The sequence below is a fragment of the Empidonax traillii genome, unplaced genomic scaffold (assembly GCF_003031625.1).
Source record: "Empidonax traillii isolate 1590-97213 ecotype Southwest subspecies unplaced genomic scaffold, ASM303162v1 scaffold28:size2823434, whole genome shotgun sequence".
Lineage (NCBI taxonomy): Eukaryota > Metazoa > Chordata > Aves > Passeriformes > Tyrannidae > Empidonax > Empidonax traillii.
This window is the reverse complement of record NW_020955221.1, coordinates 2,568,340-2,588,879: the sequence shown is the minus strand read 5'-3', so window position 1 is coordinate 2,588,879 and position 20,540 is coordinate 2,568,340. Positions and strand designations below refer to the sequence as shown.

General features: G+C 36.0%; 1 protein-coding gene across 2 annotated transcripts in view; it reads left to right on the top strand.

The window, feature by feature from the left end:
- Positions 1-20,540, top strand: part of CCDC171 (coiled-coil domain containing 171) — a 145,720-nt gene that overhangs the window by 59,055 nt on the left and 66,125 nt on the right. For both annotated transcript variants that reach the window (XM_027910163.1, XM_027910170.1), the window contains 5 exons: positions 5,789-6,275; positions 7,000-7,116; positions 11,426-11,652; positions 12,318-12,497; positions 14,185-14,370. In XM_027910163.1, coding sequence (XP_027765964.1) covers positions 5,789-6,275; positions 7,000-7,116; positions 11,426-11,652; positions 12,318-12,497; positions 14,185-14,370 — 1,197 coding nt within the window. The remainder of the gene's footprint in view (positions 1-5,788; positions 6,276-6,999; positions 7,117-11,425; positions 11,653-12,317; positions 12,498-14,184; positions 14,371-20,540) is intronic.

Here is a 20,540-nt window from a genome sequence, read left to right as displayed (position 1 = left end):
ACTTTGGTTTATTAGAACTTCAGTAGAGAGTTAGGGCTTTTCAGAATGGTCTTCTTATAATTAAAATGTAACACTGCAAAATTTGGAGGTTTTAGTAGCAGAGACACACGCTTCTGTTTTTGTCCCCAGCCAGTAAGTACTCTTCAGGGTCCCTGGTTCCAAGGTAGAACCTATGAATGTTAATAGGTACTACTTCACATGGTACTGTAGGTCAGATGGATCATAGTCTGAAGGCAGTTTCACTGTTTTTCTGTAGGGCAGAAATTCCCAGAGTACAGCCTTATCACAGATCAGCAATAACCAAGGCACTCTATAGATACCACTCTTTGTCAGTGGTCTCCGTGTTTGGAGAGTCAATGGAGCTTAAAATGCATATCCTTTTTCCTTGCCTTTTGTAACAGAAGTCCAGTCCTCTTGATTTGATAGTGTGCCATTTTGAAAATGTTACTGTGCCTGTTCCTTATACTCACACAAATTATTTATTCAGGCTGTTCACAGTCTCATAGGAAATGCCCTCTGAATTTTAACTACGAGTTGTTATTTGCTTATTATTTAGATATTTATTAATCTGTCCCCATTTTTTGTGGCAACCAGTTAAAATGTTGTGATATGCAAAAACACGTTGTAAGAGGAAAATTCTGTAACTACTTTAAAAATGTTAATTTCAACAGAAAAATAAAAGGTTTGCTAAATAGGAAAGGGAAAAACTCCTCTAGGGAGAAAAAAAGTTTTTCTTTTTTTTTCTCTTGTTTTTTTTTCTTTTTTTTTTTTCTCTGTTTGGAGGCCTTACTTTTACAGCAAGGCAGGTAAATTAGATAAAGGATGTAATATATTGCAGTTGTATCAAAAGCCAGTGCAATCAGTACAAAAGGAGGAGTATGTATAACTATACTGTTCCTGACTGACTAGGTGTCTTTGGTAGACATGTCTGGCCCTTGTACTTAAACCACAGCAAGGGGAACGCAGGGCCCTTGATGTTGTTTTTTATATGTATAGGTTTATATATTTGGAAAAATACAACAGCTGAAATACAGGAATCGCAGACTCGCAGAATGACAGAATGGGTCAGATTGGAAGGGACCACAGTTAGTCATCTGGTCCAACCTCCCTGCTCGAGGAGGGTTGTCCCAGAGCACATTGCACAGGATTGTGACCAGATGGTTCTTAAATATCTCCAATGAGGGAGGCTCCACAACCTGTTCTAGTACATGGTTACCCTCACAGTAAAGTTCTTCCTCATATTCAAGTTGGTATCCTGTACATCAGTTTCTGCTCATTGCCTCTTGTCTTGATGGCATCACTGGGAAAAATCTAGTTCCACCCTCTCGACACCCTCTCTTCAGATACTTACAGACACACTGATGAGGACACAGAATCTCAGAATATTCAGGGCTGGAAGGGACCTCTGGAGCTCATTTAGTCCAGTCCTCCTGCCAAGGCAAGAGTTACCTACAGCAGGTTACATGGGAAACCCAGGTGGGTTTTGAATGTCTCCAGAGAGGGAGACTCTGCCTCCATGGGCAGCCTGTTCCAGTGTTCTGTCACCCTCAATGTAAAGAAGTTTCTCCTCATGTTACAGTGGAGCTTCTTGTGTTTTAGTTTATGGCCATTGCTCCTCATCCTGTTGCTGGGCACCACTGTGAAGAGTCTGACTCCATCATCTTAACATCCACCTTTGAGATATTTATCTGCATTAAAGAGATCTCTCAGCCTTCTCTTCTCTAAACAGGCCCAGCTCCCACAGTCTCTCCTCATAAGAGAGATGCTCCAGACCCCTGATCATCGTTGTGGCCCTCTGCTGAACCCTTTCCAGTAAGCTCCATGTCTCTCTCATACCAGAGACCCCAGAACTGGAGACAGCACTCCAGATGTGGCCTCACAAGGGCCGAGTGGAGGAGGAGGATCACCTCTCTCAGCCTGCTGGTCACGCTCTTCCTCATGCACCCTAACATACTATTGGCTCTCCTGGCTGCATGGGCTCACTGCTGGCTCATGGTCACTTTTTCATCTACCAAGACTCCCAGGTCTCTCTCCCCAGAGCTGTGCTCTAGTAGGTCAGTCCCCAGCTGTATTGGTACTTGGGGTTATTCCTCCCTAGGTGTAGGGACCCTACACTTGGCCTTATTGAAACTCATTATATTTCTCTTTGTCCAACTCTCCAGCCTGTCAAGGTCCCACTGAATGCAGCACAGTCTTCAGGTGTATCAGCTGCTACCCCCAGTTTAGTGTCATCAGCAAACTTGCTGAGGGTGCACTCAATCCCTTCATGCAGGTTGCTGATAAACAAGTTCAGTAAGACTAGATTGAGTATTGATCCTTGGGGAACACCACTGACTACAGCAGGCCTCCAGCTGGATTCTGCTTTGCTGATGGCAACCCTCTGAGCTCTGCCATTCAGCCAGTTCTTCATCCGCCTCACTGTCCATTCATGTAACCCACATTTCCTGAGCTTACCTATGAGGATATTATGGGTGACAGTGTATGAGGTCCCCTCTCAGTCATCTCTTCTCAAGGCTGAACAGGCCCACCTCCCTAATTCTATCGCCTTAAGAGAGACGTTCCAGTCCCTTTGTTGTCCTCTGCTAGACCCACTCCAGGAACTCCATGTCTCTCTTGTACTGAGGAGCCCAGAATGGGACACAGCACTCCAGATGTGGCCTCACTAGGGCTGAGTAGAGGGGCCAGATCACCTCCCTTATTTTCCTTGACATGCTTGGACAAATTTAATTCTCGATGGGCCTTGGCCTTCCTTGTCTCATTTCTACTTATTCTGACAACCTCTCTATATTCATTCCAAGTGGCCTGATCCTGCAGTATTCCATCTCCTGCGTATTTCATGCTTATGCTTGAGTAACAGAAGTTCTTCATTCATTAATACAGGTCTCTTGCCCCCTTTACCCTATTTCTTGCTCATCAGGTTGCATCATTTTTGAGCCTGGAGGAAGTGATTCTTGAATATCAACCAACTCTTTTGGACGCCTCTTCCCTGCAGGACCTGCTCCCATGGGATTCTTTGAGATCCCTAAAATGGCTAAAGTTGGATCTCCTGAAGTCCATCAGTCTTACTTACTGTCCTGCTTCCTCCCCACCTGATGCTGAACTCCATGGTTACTGAAGCCAAGACTGTCTCCAGCTCTCACATCTCCAACAAGGCCTTCCCTGTTTGTTAGTATGAGGTCAAGAAGCACACCACTCCTTGTGGGATCCTCCACTACCTTTGACAGGAATTTGATCACATTTCACATAGCTGTTCTCTCTGCTACCCTCTGAGAGCAGTGCCAGGCTCTGGCACTTCCTGCAGCCTCAGACCTGGGCCCCTGCATGGTTTCATGAGTGCTCTGTCTGGGTCACACTGTCCTTTGTGGTGTATGCATAGGAAGCAACTTTTGTCAAAGTGGACAGCACACTTGAGCTCTCTTGGGGAAGGGGATGATCACCAACTAAGCTAAGTGGTTGAATTGGCAGTACCTCAGTGCCCTGGTTGACATCCCATGCCCTGTTTGCCTGCTCTGTTCACTGTTCTTCTGGTTGCTTGCTCTCCCTGGGGGACAGTTTGAGTACGTGTGGGGGTAGGTGCTGTCTCTGCTGCTGCCACCCATGCTGAGTCAGAGCTGCAAAAGGATAACCTTCTTATGCCTCTGTGTCATCATATTTCCAGTTTCCAGTTCTGTTTCCATGCCAGAATAAAGGGTAAGGGCACAATAAGGAGTAGGATGAAATAGTTTTGCTAGTAGCACCTGATTTTTGTTAAGGTTTCTTGGAGCCAATGAAGCTCTGCAACCCAGTGAGGTGCCCATCAAAGCTCAAACACCAAAGGAAAACAGGTTGCCAATGTTTAGGAAGAGGAGCATATGTCCCTTTCAAAAACTGTGCTTTTAAGCTTTAAAGGAAACACTAGAGACAGTGTCTGGTAAGACAAAGGAAATTATTAGCCAGGAAAAGCAAGAAGGTATATTTTCTTACAGAAGTTTTACATTTCTGAAGTCAGGGAATGTCTTATTTACTTTTGCATATTACTATATCACCGTAAGCACAAAACCAAGCTTTTATTAGCCAGAGCACTGAGTATTGGTATTGCTGCCAAGGAGCCCTGCGGGGATCACAGTTTGTTTACTTAGATGTTGTGTTTCACCTGTGATGGCCAGAAACCTAAGTTGTTTTCTAAATTCAGCTTGCCTTTTCTGTTCCTTCCAGTCATGCTATCAGGATTTTTATCTATAAAAATCAAACACAGTAAATAATGCAGTAGCACTGAAAGTATTGTACATGTTCATACTTAATTTTAGCATGAAGTAACATATGTGGCCTGTAAACTGCATTTTGAAATTAGTAGATCTTTTAGTGGCCTACTCTGGTTTTGTATCACTCTAAGTATTTTAATAGCATTACAAATTCTTTCATTTCTAAAAAACTGATAAAGTATTTATTTGGTCAAAGACATTTTGAACTGACATTTTGACTAGGATATAGTGTAGAGGCTTCTATTTTCATTCTAGAGATAGCTATATATTTTTTTAATCCTGTTGTGCTTGCAGGATAGAGGAGGGAAAAGAAACTAGGGTATTCCCCTCACCACTTGCTTGGAACCTGTACCAAGTTGAACACATGAGAATGTGCCTGGATGATGCCATTTTACTTCTCTTTTGACCACTGCTAGCAGGAACAATATCACACCACTTTAAACAAAAATATCTGTAGCTCTAAGAGAGATATCTGAAACTTAGCATAATCCTCAATTTTCTTCATCACATGGGCTTATCATTCCATTCATGGTTTCCTTTTTGTGACCATGTATTATAAATGGAGCATACACATTTAACTTGATCTTGTGGGATCTTTGTGAACAGTGCCTAAAGTTTATTACTTCCTAATACCAGTGGATACTGTTTAACTGTAGTCACCTTCCCAATCACAAAGGGCTTTCATGCATCAAGAAACCAGTCTAAGTCTCCAAGGTCTCTTAGAGCTCCCAGCGTAGTCTTGATTCCTTTATAGGAACTGCAGTCTGCATAATCTAACATTAGTCCTGACTTTCTGTGACTTGTTAGGCATCTTCATTTTGCTACACCATTTTTCTATTATAAGTCTACCTCTTTCCCTGTTTCAGGGCATATGGAGAAAAATAAGAAGTGTCCTGTAACTTAGAAAAATCTGCAATGGCACTAGTCAAAATAAAAATATCTGTATTACACTGTTCTTTTGAAAACTCAATTCTTTATGAGACCTAATTAATCTGTGAATATATAAGTAGGGGGTTGATTACAAAGTAATTAAGAGATCACCTTTACTTCCCCTTTTCCAGCTGCTGCCAATCTGTCTAGGTTTATGTTCCAGAGTCTTCCTTATTTTTTTTTCTCTCCCTTACACTAACTTTCTTTCTGCTTTGTTGAGCAATGTTCTTTCTGAAGTTGGAGGGCATAATTGCTAACTGTTAAGTCAACTCATAAAACTGTATTGTGAACAACTGAGTGCCGTTGGACCTTGTGTAGGCTACTGCAGTACCTAGTGGATTATCATCAGAAACCAGGAATCTGTTTGTAGCTGAAGACTGTGAAAACTTTGAATCCTATTGATTCGTTTTCATCTCTGTAACTGTTTACTAGAAGAAATACTGTCATTATCATCACTAACAATTTTTGTCCTTTAATGTGTGTTATTTGAATGTGAAAAAATTAATTTTCTTTTTTTTTATCTTTTGTCTAAGTAAAAATGATTTTGTTGCTTAGAAAAAAAATCTTGTTAATATTTCTTTTGGCTTTGTTTGTTTGTTTTTTCCCTTTTATCACAGGAATACCAAGAAACAGCAGAGAAAAATAAGGAAAAAGTGTGTGCCCTTGAAAAAAGTCAGGAGAAATTGGCCCTTGAAAGTGTTTCTGTGAAAAATACATTAACACAGTTTCAGAAGGAGCATTCATCTCTCTTGGCAGCCTGTGCGCTATTGGCAGGTGCCCTGTATCCTCTCTATGGCCAGTTGTGTGCTATGTCTTCCCAAAGAGACCTTCTCCAGTATCAGGTCAACATTTATGAATTAGTGAACCAGAAGATTAGGACCCTAGTTCATGCTCTCTCTGATGGTGAAGAAAACAGTCAAAATGAAGTAAAAATTAAGAAAAGAAAATTCCAAGGCCTGATTTATGTATTCCGAAGAGCTGTGATTGCAGTTTTGGCAGCAAACAGACTTAAAGTTTTAGCCCAGTCTTCTAGTTCCCTCTTCACCTGGACAAATGGCTTAAAAGAAGGCATTGGAATTCGAGTTTGTGTAGGAGAATCCAAAGGCAAGCATAATCTATCAAAATATTCATGGTTAGAGAATAACATATAGTAATATTACTAATAATAGACTGTAAAGACAAATTTAATGACTTTTTGACAAATGTAATTTCTAGCTTTTTGATTTTTAGATTACTTGACAAACGTAATTTCCCCTAAAAGGAAATACTTAGTCTGTTAAATGTTGCAAATAAAGTTGCAACTACAGAGATGAAATCACACTGTTTGATATCCTAGATATTTGCGTTACGGATTTCAGAACTAGGTACATCTTCTCTATGTGGTAAATAGCTTGAAATGTTCATACATTATTGATAATCAGCATATTTTTTGAATAGGTATATCCTCTTATTAATAACTTGTAATGTTTATTTCCTACTGAAAAATACAAAAAAAATTGCTTATTGATTCAGGTAAAGTATTAGTATAGGATCTCTAGATTTTCTTTAGAGATTATGTAGTCTTTTTGTCACTTTCTGTTACCAGACAAGCTCATGTATCCCCCTACAAGGAAAAATGGCATAAAAAATGTTTCCCAAACTAGAAGATTGATCTACTTTTCTGTTTTAGTAGTTCTGGGAGGATATTTAATACAGCCTAAATTGTTCTGAAAGAAGAATTAGTCTTTTCCTTATGTCCTTAGTCAATTTCTGAAAGAGCTGGGGATAGTAGTGTGCCTTATTGAAGTTATTCAGTTATAATGTTGTTAGGTACAATTCTGTTTCACAGGTTGCGAAGAAGAGGAGCTTAAATGTGTTGAAGCACTCAGCTGGTTTACTAGTTCTAACCTCCTTGCTGCAATAATCGGTTCTGTCACTGAGTTGCAGGATGTTATTAACAAAACAGGTAATTCTAAAAGTATATTCTTGTAGTAGAAGATTAGAAAGCATCATTTGCATCTTTAGGATTTTACCTAAACTATTCTGGATCAAATCTCCTTAGACATGTATTGTTGGAACAGATTAATTTTCTTTAATTGGTGATATCATACTTTATCCTTTTGGTATATAGAGTCATGGGAACAGAAGGCTGAAGAGTGCTTTTAGAAGCACGTAAACAGTCTCCGTTGATACAGTGTATAGCAGTCCTTATTTTATGTCTCTATTGTATTCTCTCTCTAAGTTTATATTTAATTAGTTTTGTGTCTATATTCCCTAATTTTCTCAGTCTGTCTAGAATTCTACTGTGTCTATGACAAACTGTAATGTCAGTTTCTGGAAATGTCACCTCGTTATTCCCAGCTGTTGATTATTTTTCTTTATTTATTTGCAGTGAGAACTGGTCTAAGGTTCTACTTGGTTCATCTGCATTGCTGCTATCCTTAGTTCTGTGGTAACTTGTAGTTTTAAAATAACAACATTACTGTCACAGAATAAAAGATACTGTGGAGGGATAATTTATATGAATAAAGGGAAATAGTAGAACAGAGGGAAGGTGATACATTTCCCAGAACACTAGACACTAAACTGGTACTAGAAGACTGCCATTGAATCAAAAGTGTTTTGGTTCAATTTCAGCTGCTCTCTTTGATCATCCTCTTCTCAGTAACTTAAATTTATATCCTTGCAAAGCAAAGTTTGAACCCTGTTTCAGAATATTTACAGGTTTTGCAATGCAAGTGTACCTGTGTATAGAGTGTTGTGTAGGAACAGCAAATTGAATAAGAATCAAGACAGACTCATCAGCAGCAAACAGCTGTGCTGAACTGACTAGTCAGAATGCCCAAAGCATCATGATATTTTGCCAATTTGAAGTATATGAGAGTTCTGGTGGGCTCAATTTACTAGATATCTCTGCACTCAACAGAGACTTGATTTTTGAGAATTAGGAAAAGCCATGCTGAGAATGTTATGGTCACAGCCAGTTTGGTGATTCTTTCATATTTTATCTCTATTTAAAGTTATTTTAACAGAACCTCAAGGTCTAACTGCTCATGTATTACTTAGAATTTTGTTCCTCATGAGATCTAAAGTCTCCCAGGAATCTTTGGTTTAAAAAACAGTAATAAATAATTTAAAGTTTGACATGAAATTTCCAGAAGTATTGGAGTAATTAGGCTCTGAAGGAATATATTGGAACGAAAGCTTCCACACTTAGAAAATTATTTTATGTTCTGTAAGTAATATTTTAAGTAGGACTTAAGCCTTCAAACTTATGAATTTGGAATTTTTTAAAACTGTAAACAGGCAATTGAAGGGGCATCTGGTCTCTTGAGATCTTTAAATAATGACAGTTCCAGATCAGACTGCACATCACAGGAGAAAGCAGGTACAAGAAGGTGCTGTCTGTATCGACAAGATGGAATGGTTCAATTATGTTTAAAGATGGCTAGATTCTGAGGAAGTATTTGAAGCAGCTGAAAGAAACCAAATCCAGATCACTCAGATAATACTGGAACATTTAGGCTTGTGTGCCCTGATGATTTGAGTCACATTTCTTGATCTTTTAACTTTTAAATACATGGTTTTGGTTTGACACTGATGTTCACTTCCCTTCATAGTGTTTGTTAGTTTGGTTCTCATTCTAAAATGTCTTGGAATAGTCCTTTAGCTTCAGTTTCAATACAAGTTCATTACAGTTGGAGTTTTTTGGGTTTTCTTTGGTTTTTTTAAGGTTTAATTTTCTAGGTTTGTTAGAACATCATCTGTACTGTGAAAAACAAGAGAAAGAAAAGGCCAAGCTTTTCCAATACATATATCATCAGCTGTTACGTATACAAAACTTTTGAAGCTTGACATGAACGTTTTAGTCCTTCATAATACTAAGTTAATCCTGCTGACAATCAGGACTCCCACTATTCAGTAGAGTTCAGCATCCACAACTTAAGGTACTTTCTTGGGATAGGGATTAATCTTCATCTCCTCTAGTTTGTTTTTATGAAGAGTAGCTTGGAGTAAATACACAGAAATATGTTGAAGTAAGTTACTGATTGCTTTAAAAGATAAAATGATAATTTAATACAATTTCACAAGGAACTGTATCTATAAGATTTAGGAAGAGAATATACTGCTTAAATACACTCATTTTATGTCCACTGAATAGTGGGAGTCCTGATTGTGAAGTAGAATGATAATTTCAAATTGCTACCGTGTAACTGTATGAATGGTTATTTATAATTTATTTTTAATACAGTAAAAGCTGAGATTCTACACACAGGGAAAAGGGCTGCCATGCTAGGTACTGCATATATGGAGCAAAACTGTGTTTTCTGACAGGCAGACAATCTTATAAACTGAGATGCCAAGTGGAACTAGTAGGAAAAATGAAGGAACAGTAGCTCATTCATGGTGTCTGTGCTTTAATATTTATCAAAAATCATGGCAGAGTTTTTGACATGGAAAGCCATATGAATGTTCTAGTCTGAGGCTGGATGTGGCACTGAGTGCCATGATCTAGTAATCACAGTGGGGTTGGATCAAGGGTTGGACTTGATGATCTCGGAGGTCTCTTCCAACCCAGTTAATTCTATGATTCTATAATTCTATGATTTTAATTTAAGGTTAGTTTTATTAAACATTAAAGTGGTGAATATATCATGACTGGAGAAAAGAGAGGGTCTTTGAAGGTAACTGACAACTATTACAGGATAATCTATGATAAGAGTTCAATTGAGGAAGGTAGCTTTTTCTTTTTTTGTGATCAGTAATAGAGAACTAGCACAAGGAAAAGAGAGGACCCTTGGCCAAAGTAGACAGAGCATTACAATAGCAGTTTTTTTCTGGGTATGAAAAGAATATTTTTTTTTTATTTCAAAGAGTGTATTGTTAGTTGAAGTGCAAGATAAAAATAAGATTTTTAACTTTAAAGATGAATAGAAAAAATGCTATCATAGTCATGAAGAAAAGACAGATCTAGTAGTAACTGGGGTTATAGAGAACGTGTATTCAAAAATTATATTCCATTTGAGCACTGGAATCATTGGAATGCTGGTATTTCAAAACCAAGCAGGAGAATGGCTCTGAAAATATAATATTTGACTGTGCTTTTCTTTTTGTTATTTGCTTATAGATAAATTTTACCTTGTGTAAATGATCTTTATGGTGAAAATTGTAATACAATAATATTAATAAACATGTTTTTGTGCTTTTAACCTTTGGCTTTTTTTCTTCACAATCTTTAAAAAAAACTTTTTAAACTTAAGCTGTGGTTATTTTTTTCTGCTTATAGTCTTAAGTAAATACTTTAGTTCACTGCAGCAACAGGAGATCTGCTGTACTACTGAATGTAAATAAGCTCTTCCATGCTTGTCATCTTACACTGATAGTATCATAAGACAAGTAATGACAGATTAAGACCTGCCTAGCTGAGGGAAAACTAAATTACAAGACTTTTATTAAGGCATAAATAAACCTATTAACTGTTATCTGGAATACCAATTAGTGGAAGGAGCACTGACAATTTTATTTATCAACATTAAACACAATTATTAATTACAGACCTGACGAATCTAGCAGTAAGCAGGACATGTTGGGTGTGCTGGGGCCTTAAGTCCATTATATGAGAAGGATGATTACCAAAATCCTATGGGAAAATAAGTAATTGTAGCTGTAAAATTTTAATTGCCTTGGAATAAGGTAAATTATATTCTCTTGTCTCAGAATATAAATAGTACGGTGTTAAGGTACCAAGCCTCACTAATTTTGATCAGCAAATGACTTAGACATCTGTAGAGGGGAGGGAAGAGGAGTCCGGAAACCCTAAGAAATTTGCATTGTAAATATTGTGATAAAGTGATTTACCATGTGCTATCACATCTCACTTACTTCACCTGACTTGCATTTGCATGCATTCGTCTTGCACGTTTTCTGAATTACAAAATTAGAATACCAGAGAAAGTCTTAAGAAAGTATTGGAGAAGAGCATGGTGACAACTGGAAAAATAGTCTTTGGCAAACAAATCCTATACTTCAGAATCCTACCCTACCTTTCCATTCAAAAACTGATAAGAGTAGAATTTTCATTGCTAGATACACATTATGTCCTAATGTCTCTTTGAGATATTCTTGTGAACTCAGTCCTCCAATCTTTAATAAAAATTTCCTACTGAGTGTTTTAAAGATGCTATTTGTTGTTGCTTTTTTTTTTTCACTGAAAGAAACTGAAATTAATAACCTACTTGATGTTATTTTTCTGTTTTTTTTTTTTTTTTTTAAAGGTACAAAGTCCTGGCTTTCTGGACAGTTACTTTTAAGTGCAGCTAGGAACTCCTTTTCAAAACTTATGGACAAGCTGAATGTAATAATGGAGACTGTTCCATTAGACCACAGCAAGTGCATTACTTCTCTGGAGAAAGACTCTTTGGTTCACAGTCTGGCTCACGGACTTTACAAAATAAATACTTGGGCCCTGGAAGCTGGATTGTGGGACAGACTATCCAGTGTGGTATGCATAGTATTTATAGCGCTACTTCATGTAAGCAGTAGATTCATAAAAAGTCTTATGATGAAGCTTTCTTGATAGTACCATTAATTTTTTTTCAGATTGTTTATGAATCTGTTACTTTGAAGTCAACTATGTAGACATTAGAAGCTGATTCGTAACACCCAGAAGCATTAGGGCATGAATAGTTCTTTTATTTTATTGTCAAAGAATTTTAAGAAAAGATTTGATGTATCCAAGTAATTTATTTGTTAAAGTGCTATCAAAATTATATTTGCTTTATAAGAACAAACTTGCTTGTGGCTTTAAGTGAATGCTAAGGTTGTTTTTTTTTTTTTCCTTCTTTTCTGTTTTCTCCTGCTTGGTGTTCTGTCTTTCACTGAAGATAACCCTATTCCTTTTAACCAAAATGAAAGGATAAGCTTACTCAAATAATCAGTCTTGCATTGTGGGATTGTATATGAAAATGGTACTTCCTTGAAAACAGAATTTTCAGTAACCCCCAAGAGTAGGTGAATTGGATTCAACTTTTTATACTTAGATGTGTTTTTTAGAGATGGAGGACAAAATGAGAGCTTTGTCTACTTTGACTGGGTATTATATGTGATTTATTTTATTGCTAAAATACATGGTACATGGTACATTAATTTATTTCTGATTACTCACAGAAAAACATAGAATACTTGCAGAAGCAAATATTTGGATTTACACAAAGACTTCATACAGCAGAGGTGGAACGCCGCTCACTGCGTCTACAACTTGCAGAATTCAAATGGGATTTCAGTGAGGTGAAAAAAGAAGCTGACAAAGCCCGTGGCCTGCAAGAGCAATTAAATATGCTTAAACAAGTAGGTGTATTTGATTTGGAGGAGACTGATTGTAAGAAATCCTTCTTCTTACCCTTTTTTTTTTTGGGGGGGGAGGGGTTGTGTTCCTTTGAAAAACAAATATAAAATTATTCTACTTGTAAAAGAATTTTACAGAAAACTTGCCTCATAAATGTCACTAAACTGGAAGTCAGATCTATTCAGAAATATCTCCCCTCCAGAAGAGTTTCTTTTTGATTTGTACAATGAGGTGATCTGTGTAAACTGCATGTTTGGTCTTCAGCAACCTAGGTTTTCTTCCGTAGGTGTCAAATATTGATGTGATTTATATACCCAAAAAGATAGATTTCACTTCAACAGAGTAAAGTCTACTGGAATGAGGGTATTCAGTAAGTACATTCCTGAGAAGTTTATAAAGTATAAACTTGGCATGGATATTGCTGAATGTTACGAAAGAGTTTTTTGCTGTATCTTTGGGTTATATCCTAAGCTAGTCAATACAAATTTTAGTGTGCCTGTTTCCCTGAAGGCTTAAGTTTGTGGCAGGAAAAAAAGGCCCATGTGCACATATGCACCAAATTCCTCTGACTGTTTATTTAAACACTTTATTTAAACACTATGGTTTCACTAACCTGTAAATAGTACTGTCTGACACAAGTGAGAAGACACAACAAAAAGGTTCCTTAACTGCTTGAACCCACAGTATAGTGAGTAATGGATGCAGTGTTTGAGGGATTGATGCCATTTGGTGGAGGGACTGATGCCGTTTGGTGGGTTGTCATTTGATCCGTCATAATTTTGGATCTGTGCTTTCAATCCTTGGAGGGAAAGAAACTTGTCTTGCTTTAACATGGTGGAGACTCACCAAGCGCCTTTTCTACTAAGATTATTTCCTATAGGTTGTGTTCAAAACTGAACTCACATTGGAGCTATTTGAGAGGGTGAATGGATAAGGATTCTTATACATGCTCTACAGGTGCACAGTATAACTGAAACAGTTGTGTCCCAGAATGGTCAGCATTTTCTGTAGCTGTGCCCAATGCTGATACTGAAGTCCAGTTGGTAGAACTGTCAGTATATCCCAGTCAAAACACTTGCCAGCAGAGAGCACTTAACAGTTGATGTCGCATCCATTCTCTTTCCTTTTCCTAGGTATAAAATGTTTTTTCAAACAAAGAAGGTTATATCCAATCATCTTCAGTTTTGCTCATAATGGATTTTATTTCTTACAGTTCTGGGACAGTTAGAGAAAGTTGTCACAGTTTGGGTTTTCATTTAAGTATGGACAACAATTTTCTTTGGAGAATTATTTTGTCTTTCTGGAACATTTTTGGGAGAGGAGAGAGTCCAGGAAGATGTTAACAAGGGTTAACAAAATATGCACTAAAATGTGGGACATTGATCCGCATATTTCCTTAGAAATATTGTTTCTTTACCACCTAGCATGCTAATTTGAGTAGAATCATGAATGCATACTGTTTACAATAGCCTGAATGCTGTTTTGAAAAAAATACAGTGAATAAAGTTGTCTGCCCTCTTATTGCCCCATGGTCTGTCTTTGAGTTAAGAAACCTAACCTAAAAAATAATAATCTTTAGCATGCTTTTGTTTTAGAATTTGATACATTTACAAGTGGAACTTGGAAAGTCAAGCGTGTAAACAAGTGAACATAGTTACACGATCAAACACAATTTATTTCTCTTAACAGAAATTGATAACCCATGAGAGTTTTGAAAGTGTATGTGAAGAATTAAATAATGCATTGCATCGGGAGCATCAGGCACAATTGCTTTTGAATGAACAAGCACAACAGCTACAGGAGTTAAATAATAAACTAGAATTGCACTCTAGTGAAGAAGCAGATAAAACCCAAGTGTTATGTGAATCTGTAAAGGTAAGACAATTTTTCATCTGAATTAGACACGTGAAATTTACTTTTTGGTAAATAAGCCAAATGTTGCAGTTCTTGTGCAAATAAAATTATAGGAGTAAACACACACATACTACTTAGTCCATTGGAATTTCAGGGTACTCAGAAAACACTTTCAAGATGATACTTTAAGGTATAACATCACTTTTCTGCTTTTGGAACTGGGTGGTGTACGCCAATATATATAATCTATGAAGTGTTTGAAATTTACAGAAGACATAAGAGACATCAATTTTAGCTATCATGAGGTGTTTGCAATTCATAGGAAAAATTCATGAAGAAATACAGGGTTACCTTGATTTTTGGTAGAGATCTAATAGTATTTAAAAACCTGAATTAGCTGTTTCTACAATGTAATCTTAGGGAAGAGAGTGCATTTGTTAGTTTGGAATATGCTAGGTGACAATAATGAGAAATAACTTTCATCAAGATTTAGATTTTTCTGCAGACATAGTGAGTAATGAGGGAAAAGATGTTATTAGAATCTCTGATAGAAAATGAAGAAGCAGAGAGTATTAGAGGTTTGAAACCAGGTGGACGTCTAACGTGGGAAGAGAAGAAAATTTGTGATGTCAAGCTAATAATATCTGGTGACCTAAGCTCTGCAGGTTTATTTATTTTTTACTTAAAGCAAGGTTTACTGCTTGTGTCTGCTCTTCATCCTTACTACTGTCTTTTCATCTCCCAGTATTCTTCTGCAAATTGACAATTGAGGAAAAAAAGACTTCTTCACCCATATTTTGAGAAATAGAAGAACTTGTGATTCTGAGGAAGATTTAGGGAGGAAGTCATAAGAAATGTCAAGAAGCAGAAGGAGAAGAAAAAAAAATTCAAGCTATGACCCTAGCAGAAATTTCAGAAACCATTGTTGAGAACATAGCAATGAAAATGGGTGTCAAGGAGGATGACTTGCAACAGAGTTGAGATTTGAAATGATACACAGTGGAGGATGCTGAAGGATGTTAAATTTATTAAGGAGGTTTTTCATTAGTGGTATTATTTATTAAAAGTGCCTTACCTTATGGAAGACAATGACATTTCCTATTTACCAGGCTTTGTGGCTTTTTCCCTCCCTCATGATCCTCTAACTTTAGATGCTTCATTTCAGTAAAAGAATAAAGTTGTCTGATGTTTTACATCAGGTTGCTTTTTAATGCTATTGCTGTTTGTTTCTGATATAACTGCAGTATATATAAGCCATTAGTCTTGTATTTCTCAAAGAAATCAAGAACTTGATGTGAGATTTTTGAAGTTGATACTAGTATCATACAGAAAGGAAGGAATAGAGGACAGATACTATTTGAAATCTTCATAGTAGTCTACTTTATAATATAATACGTGGTATTTCACCGTGTTTTACTTCATCTAAAATACATCTTCTCATTGTTCAGAGTAAATTAAACAAGAAGTCACATATAGGCAATTAAAATATAGTATGAAGTTTTAAACAACTATATTACATAGATTATTGGATACTGAATTAGATTTTGCAGATTCTGTTTTTTATTAATTAAAGGCTGCTTACAAACTCTTTGAAACAGTTGTGATCTTCAAATGCATCCTAATCCTACAACCTTCTAGCAGTTGTTTGCTGCTGGAATAACTTGGTTTACTATAAAATGATGGATTATTGGTGAGAGCTATGGTGGCTAAGAAAGTTGACAAAATAAACTTAAATCTGAAATTTACATTACACCAATTTGGCTCATTACTTTATAATTTTCCATCATTTCCATGGAGGAATTTTAACCCAAATTCGAGTTGTAAACTTGTGTGCTGTCCCTCAGCTAAGAGAGCTCTTAATTTCTTCGTGTTTACTTCAATATTTAGCGCAAAAGTGCATTGTGGTTGTAGCAGCCTGTATCTGTGACTGTAACAAGAAGGGAAACAATATCACTTATGGTAGCATGGCAACACACTTTCATGATCTAGTGGTTCTTGATTTTTTTTTTAATCTTGCATTTATGATTTTATAATGTATACATCCCAAATCATCATCTCACCTTCAGTTTTTGTCAATGCTTTTTACAGTTTCAAATCTGTGCTAAATAAGTACTTTTGAAATTCAAATAGCAGTCTACCATAAACTACTTTGATACCAAGGGGACTTTTTTTTTATTTTGAGCTCTATATGTTTTGGTTTCCAAAATTTTAAAAATAAAGTATTTTCTCTCCCGCAGTTTACCACAATCCAACTTTATTGATGTCTTTATTCATGACAAACAGTAATGGTCTCTGTCTTTGCCCTGGCATTTTAACTGACAGACCCTTTTCTCCTAGCTAGTTGGGTTTTGTGACTTAAGATGTTTGGTTTTATTGTGTGAGTGTTTTTAGGTCTCAGTTCGCAGTACAGTGAAACAATTTCATCTTTGTAGTAATCAACCTTGACCTTGTAAAACAGTGCTCTTACAATTGTATAGTTTTTTTTAAGCTCTTAAATAATACAAAAGTATGGAAAAAAAAGAACTGTTGCACTGAAAAAAAGTAAAATAGAAAAAATATGCTTCCATCTTTGCCTTAAAATACAAAATAATCTTATCGGTCTAAACTAAGTGTATATAAAAATTTGGTGGTGGTGGTATACAACTGAGTTCAGGTGGAGTAGAGTAAAAATAATTTGCTTTAAATTCTTTATTCATAATTCCTAAACAGGTAAGAAGGGGAAAATTAAAATATAAGTTACTTTAACTTTTGATAGCTTATTTTTAAACTTATTCACACTTAACAGTAATCAGTAAGGAGATATTTTGGTATTCATGTACTTTCATAAAATAGGCTTATTAAAGGAGTAATACTTAATTTCTTAGCTTTATCAGTTCAGATTTTAATCCTGTGTATTTTTATCTTCTTAATGGCATGTACCATAGAGACATCCAAAGGAACCAATTACATTCAAGGTCAGTTGGAACTAGCAACTCTTCTATACCACCTTTTTTTTTTTTTTTTTTAAGATGAGGTGAATCAGTAGTTCTGATTCCTCAGTCTTTGAAGAGAAACTTTTACACGAAAGCTAAATGGGTATCAATAACAGACATAATTTTTATTCCTGATACAAGCAGGTCTTAATCCAGTAGAGGTAATTTTTTTCTTCCTATTGACAGACAATGTGTGTATATTTACTTCCTTTTAGATATGTTAGTACTTGGAAGAAAAATAATATATTTTTAAGGTTTTATTGTAGGATCAAGTCCTACAAATAGTTAATTAATCGCTTAAATGCAATATGTGTTAAATCATGTAACTTGCTACTGATATGCTTCAAAATAGCCTTCGATACATGTTTTAGAAGAAGGTGCCCTAAATATTGGGTTTGTTTAATTTGCTGAGTTTCTTGAAGCTACCATTTATTTATGATAGCGTAAGTGAGAAAAAAATCTCAACCAGGTCCTTTGATAACAGTTATAAAAAAATGTTTTCTGATGGGAAGTTTTGGAGTGTTTGTGTCATTCAAATCATTATATGCATATTCTCTCCTCAGAAAATGTAGTATGCCTGACTAAACAGGCATATCTGAATTCATTAGATTCAGATCATGATTGGGATTTCTGCATTTGTCAGAAGTGGATGTTTTCTCTGAGCAGGCTCTCTGTTCTTGGGAGGATTTCAGGTGAAGGTGGGGTACATTTTTCTGCTTTTCATTGCTTTTCCTCTTCATATATTTATAGCCACATATTTTCCCTGAAAAACCATTTCAAATACTTATACAATTTCCTTTATTAATACTATTGCACACGCTTTGCAAGTCGGTTTCATAGTTAACTATTTCTGAAGATTCTGACTTACAGAAAGGCTAAAAGCCTTCACTTGTACAAGGGAGACCAAGTGATTTTCATGTTTCTCAAGTAGAAGAGCAAAGACTGTAAGAGCAGTTTAAGACTGTAAGAAAAACTAAGAACAGAAAGAAGTTTTGTTTTTTTTTTTTTTTTTTTTTAAATCAGACATCCTCAGTTGGAAAGATTGTTAGGACTTGGATTCACTGAAGGATACTGTTGATTCTGAAAACTTGTCACTTTGTCAAGAAACTGCATTTCTGTGTATTGCCTGTTAAATATAAGGCTGTTCTTTAAAGAAAGCCATATGGCTGATTACCGTTAGCATCTAACATAACAGAGAATTTTTATTAATGAAATTTAGCATGTTAAAGAGAAGCAAGGTCCCCTCTGAATAGGTTAGAAACTAAAATTTGTAATTCATTAATGAAATATGGGAGGTTTTTTTTTTTTTTTTTTTTTTTTTTTTTTTTTTTTTTTTTTTTTTTTTTTTTTTTTTTTTTTTTTTTTTTTTTTTTTTTTTTTTTTTTTTTTTTTTAAATTTCTGTACTTCCAAACACCTAAATAATTTGTAAAGTAGGTAAGAATGGATAAGGATTGTCATCTGCCCTGTTCTTAGTCAAAAGAAGTAATGTGTTTTCTTATTACAATAAATTACAGATTAAAGAGGATTGTCAGGTATTTAGTTTGCATTAACACTGTAATATAAGTAGGCTTGTTCATTCTTCTTATCTGTTATATTACTTTCACTACTGCTAACTTCTTAGTCTTCAAAGAGTTGGGCTTCCTGGGCTTACTTCTAGCAGCTGCTGTCTTTACATAAGAGATGGCATACATTGTGGACTGGACCTGAGAGCTTTTCTTCACAAAGGGAAAAAGAAGACAATTGTGATAAAGTCTGCTTGGTATTACTCAATCTGTATTTCAGATATCTAAACTTAAACTTCATGTAAAATTTTGCTCTTCTGTGGTTTGTCTGTGGAGTTAGAGTCATCAAATATCCTGAGTTGGAAGGTGCCCGCTAGGATCATCAAGTTCAACTCCTAGCACTGCACAGGACAATCCCAAGAGTTATACCATGTGCCTGAGAGTGTTCTCCAAATGATCCTTGAACTCTGTCAGGCTTGGTACTGTGACTACTTCGCAGGGGAGCCTGTTCTAGCATCCAACCACTCTCTGGTGAAGAACCTTTCTCTAATATCCAACCTAAACTTACCCTGACACAACTTCAGGTCATTCCCTGAGGTCCTGTCACTGGTCACCACAGAGAAGAGATCATCTACCCCTCCTCTTCCCCTCACGAGGAAGTTGTGGCTGCAATGAGGTCTCCCCTCAGTCTCCTCTTCTCCAGGCTGAACAGACTGAGTGACCTCAGCCGCTCCTCATATGGCTTCACCTCAAGGCCCTTCACCATTGGTTAGTTTGATTTATTGTCTTACTGTCTACTTTATTATCTTATTTGTGCATTAAATCTTCTCTTGGAAATAAATAGTTGTACTCTTTTCTGTTTAGCACTTTGAAAGCAGATCTTTATGTTATGCACGGCTCTTCTGGTTTTGCTTCTCTAGTTAGCCTCTAAGATTCAGAGTCCAAGGATTGCCCTGTTCTTTTTCCACTTTAGAGATCACCTCATTAGTAATATTGATCCCTGTATTTCCTCCCTGAACTAACTTATTTCTAGACAGGTTGTTAGGTCTGTGTATTTTCTTTGTTCTGTGCCTAGAACATTCATCAGTATGAGCATGAGCAGTCTGGAGGGAGTGAAGTCAGTACATGGCCTTTGGAATTGTAGTTATGCCATAGTCAATGAAGCAACCAAGCAAATATCACCCAAGTTGTTGAAGGTCTGACTTAACTCTTCTGAGTCAAGCTTTCTGAAAAATACGTAAGTAATAAGCAGAATGGGAGAAAGAATAAAGTTAAAATTGTGACTATGAACTCTTTATGAGTTTGCATTAACATGAAGGTCAATACAACAATTCAAAATATTGCGGTGTAAGGCACACAAACATAATTTAATTGAGAGCTCATATTTTGAAAGGATATTGACATTACTGTTGTGGTATTGTTTCATTCCTCTGTGTTTCTTCTTTTTCCAGTTTTGCAAGTTGAATGTTGGTATTAGTTCATTTCAATTTGAGCAATGTTAAAGTTTTATCTTGGAATTAGAATACGTATTCATACCAGGTGCACTTTTTTTGTGGTTTTTTTTTTTTTTTTTTTTTTTTTTTTTTTTTTTTTTTTTTTTTTTTTTTTTTTTTTTTTTTTTTTTTTTTTTTTTTTTTTTTTTTTTTTTTTTTTTTTTTTTTTTTTTTTTTTTTTTTTTTTTTTTTTTTTTTTTTTTTTTTTTTTTTTTTTTTTTTT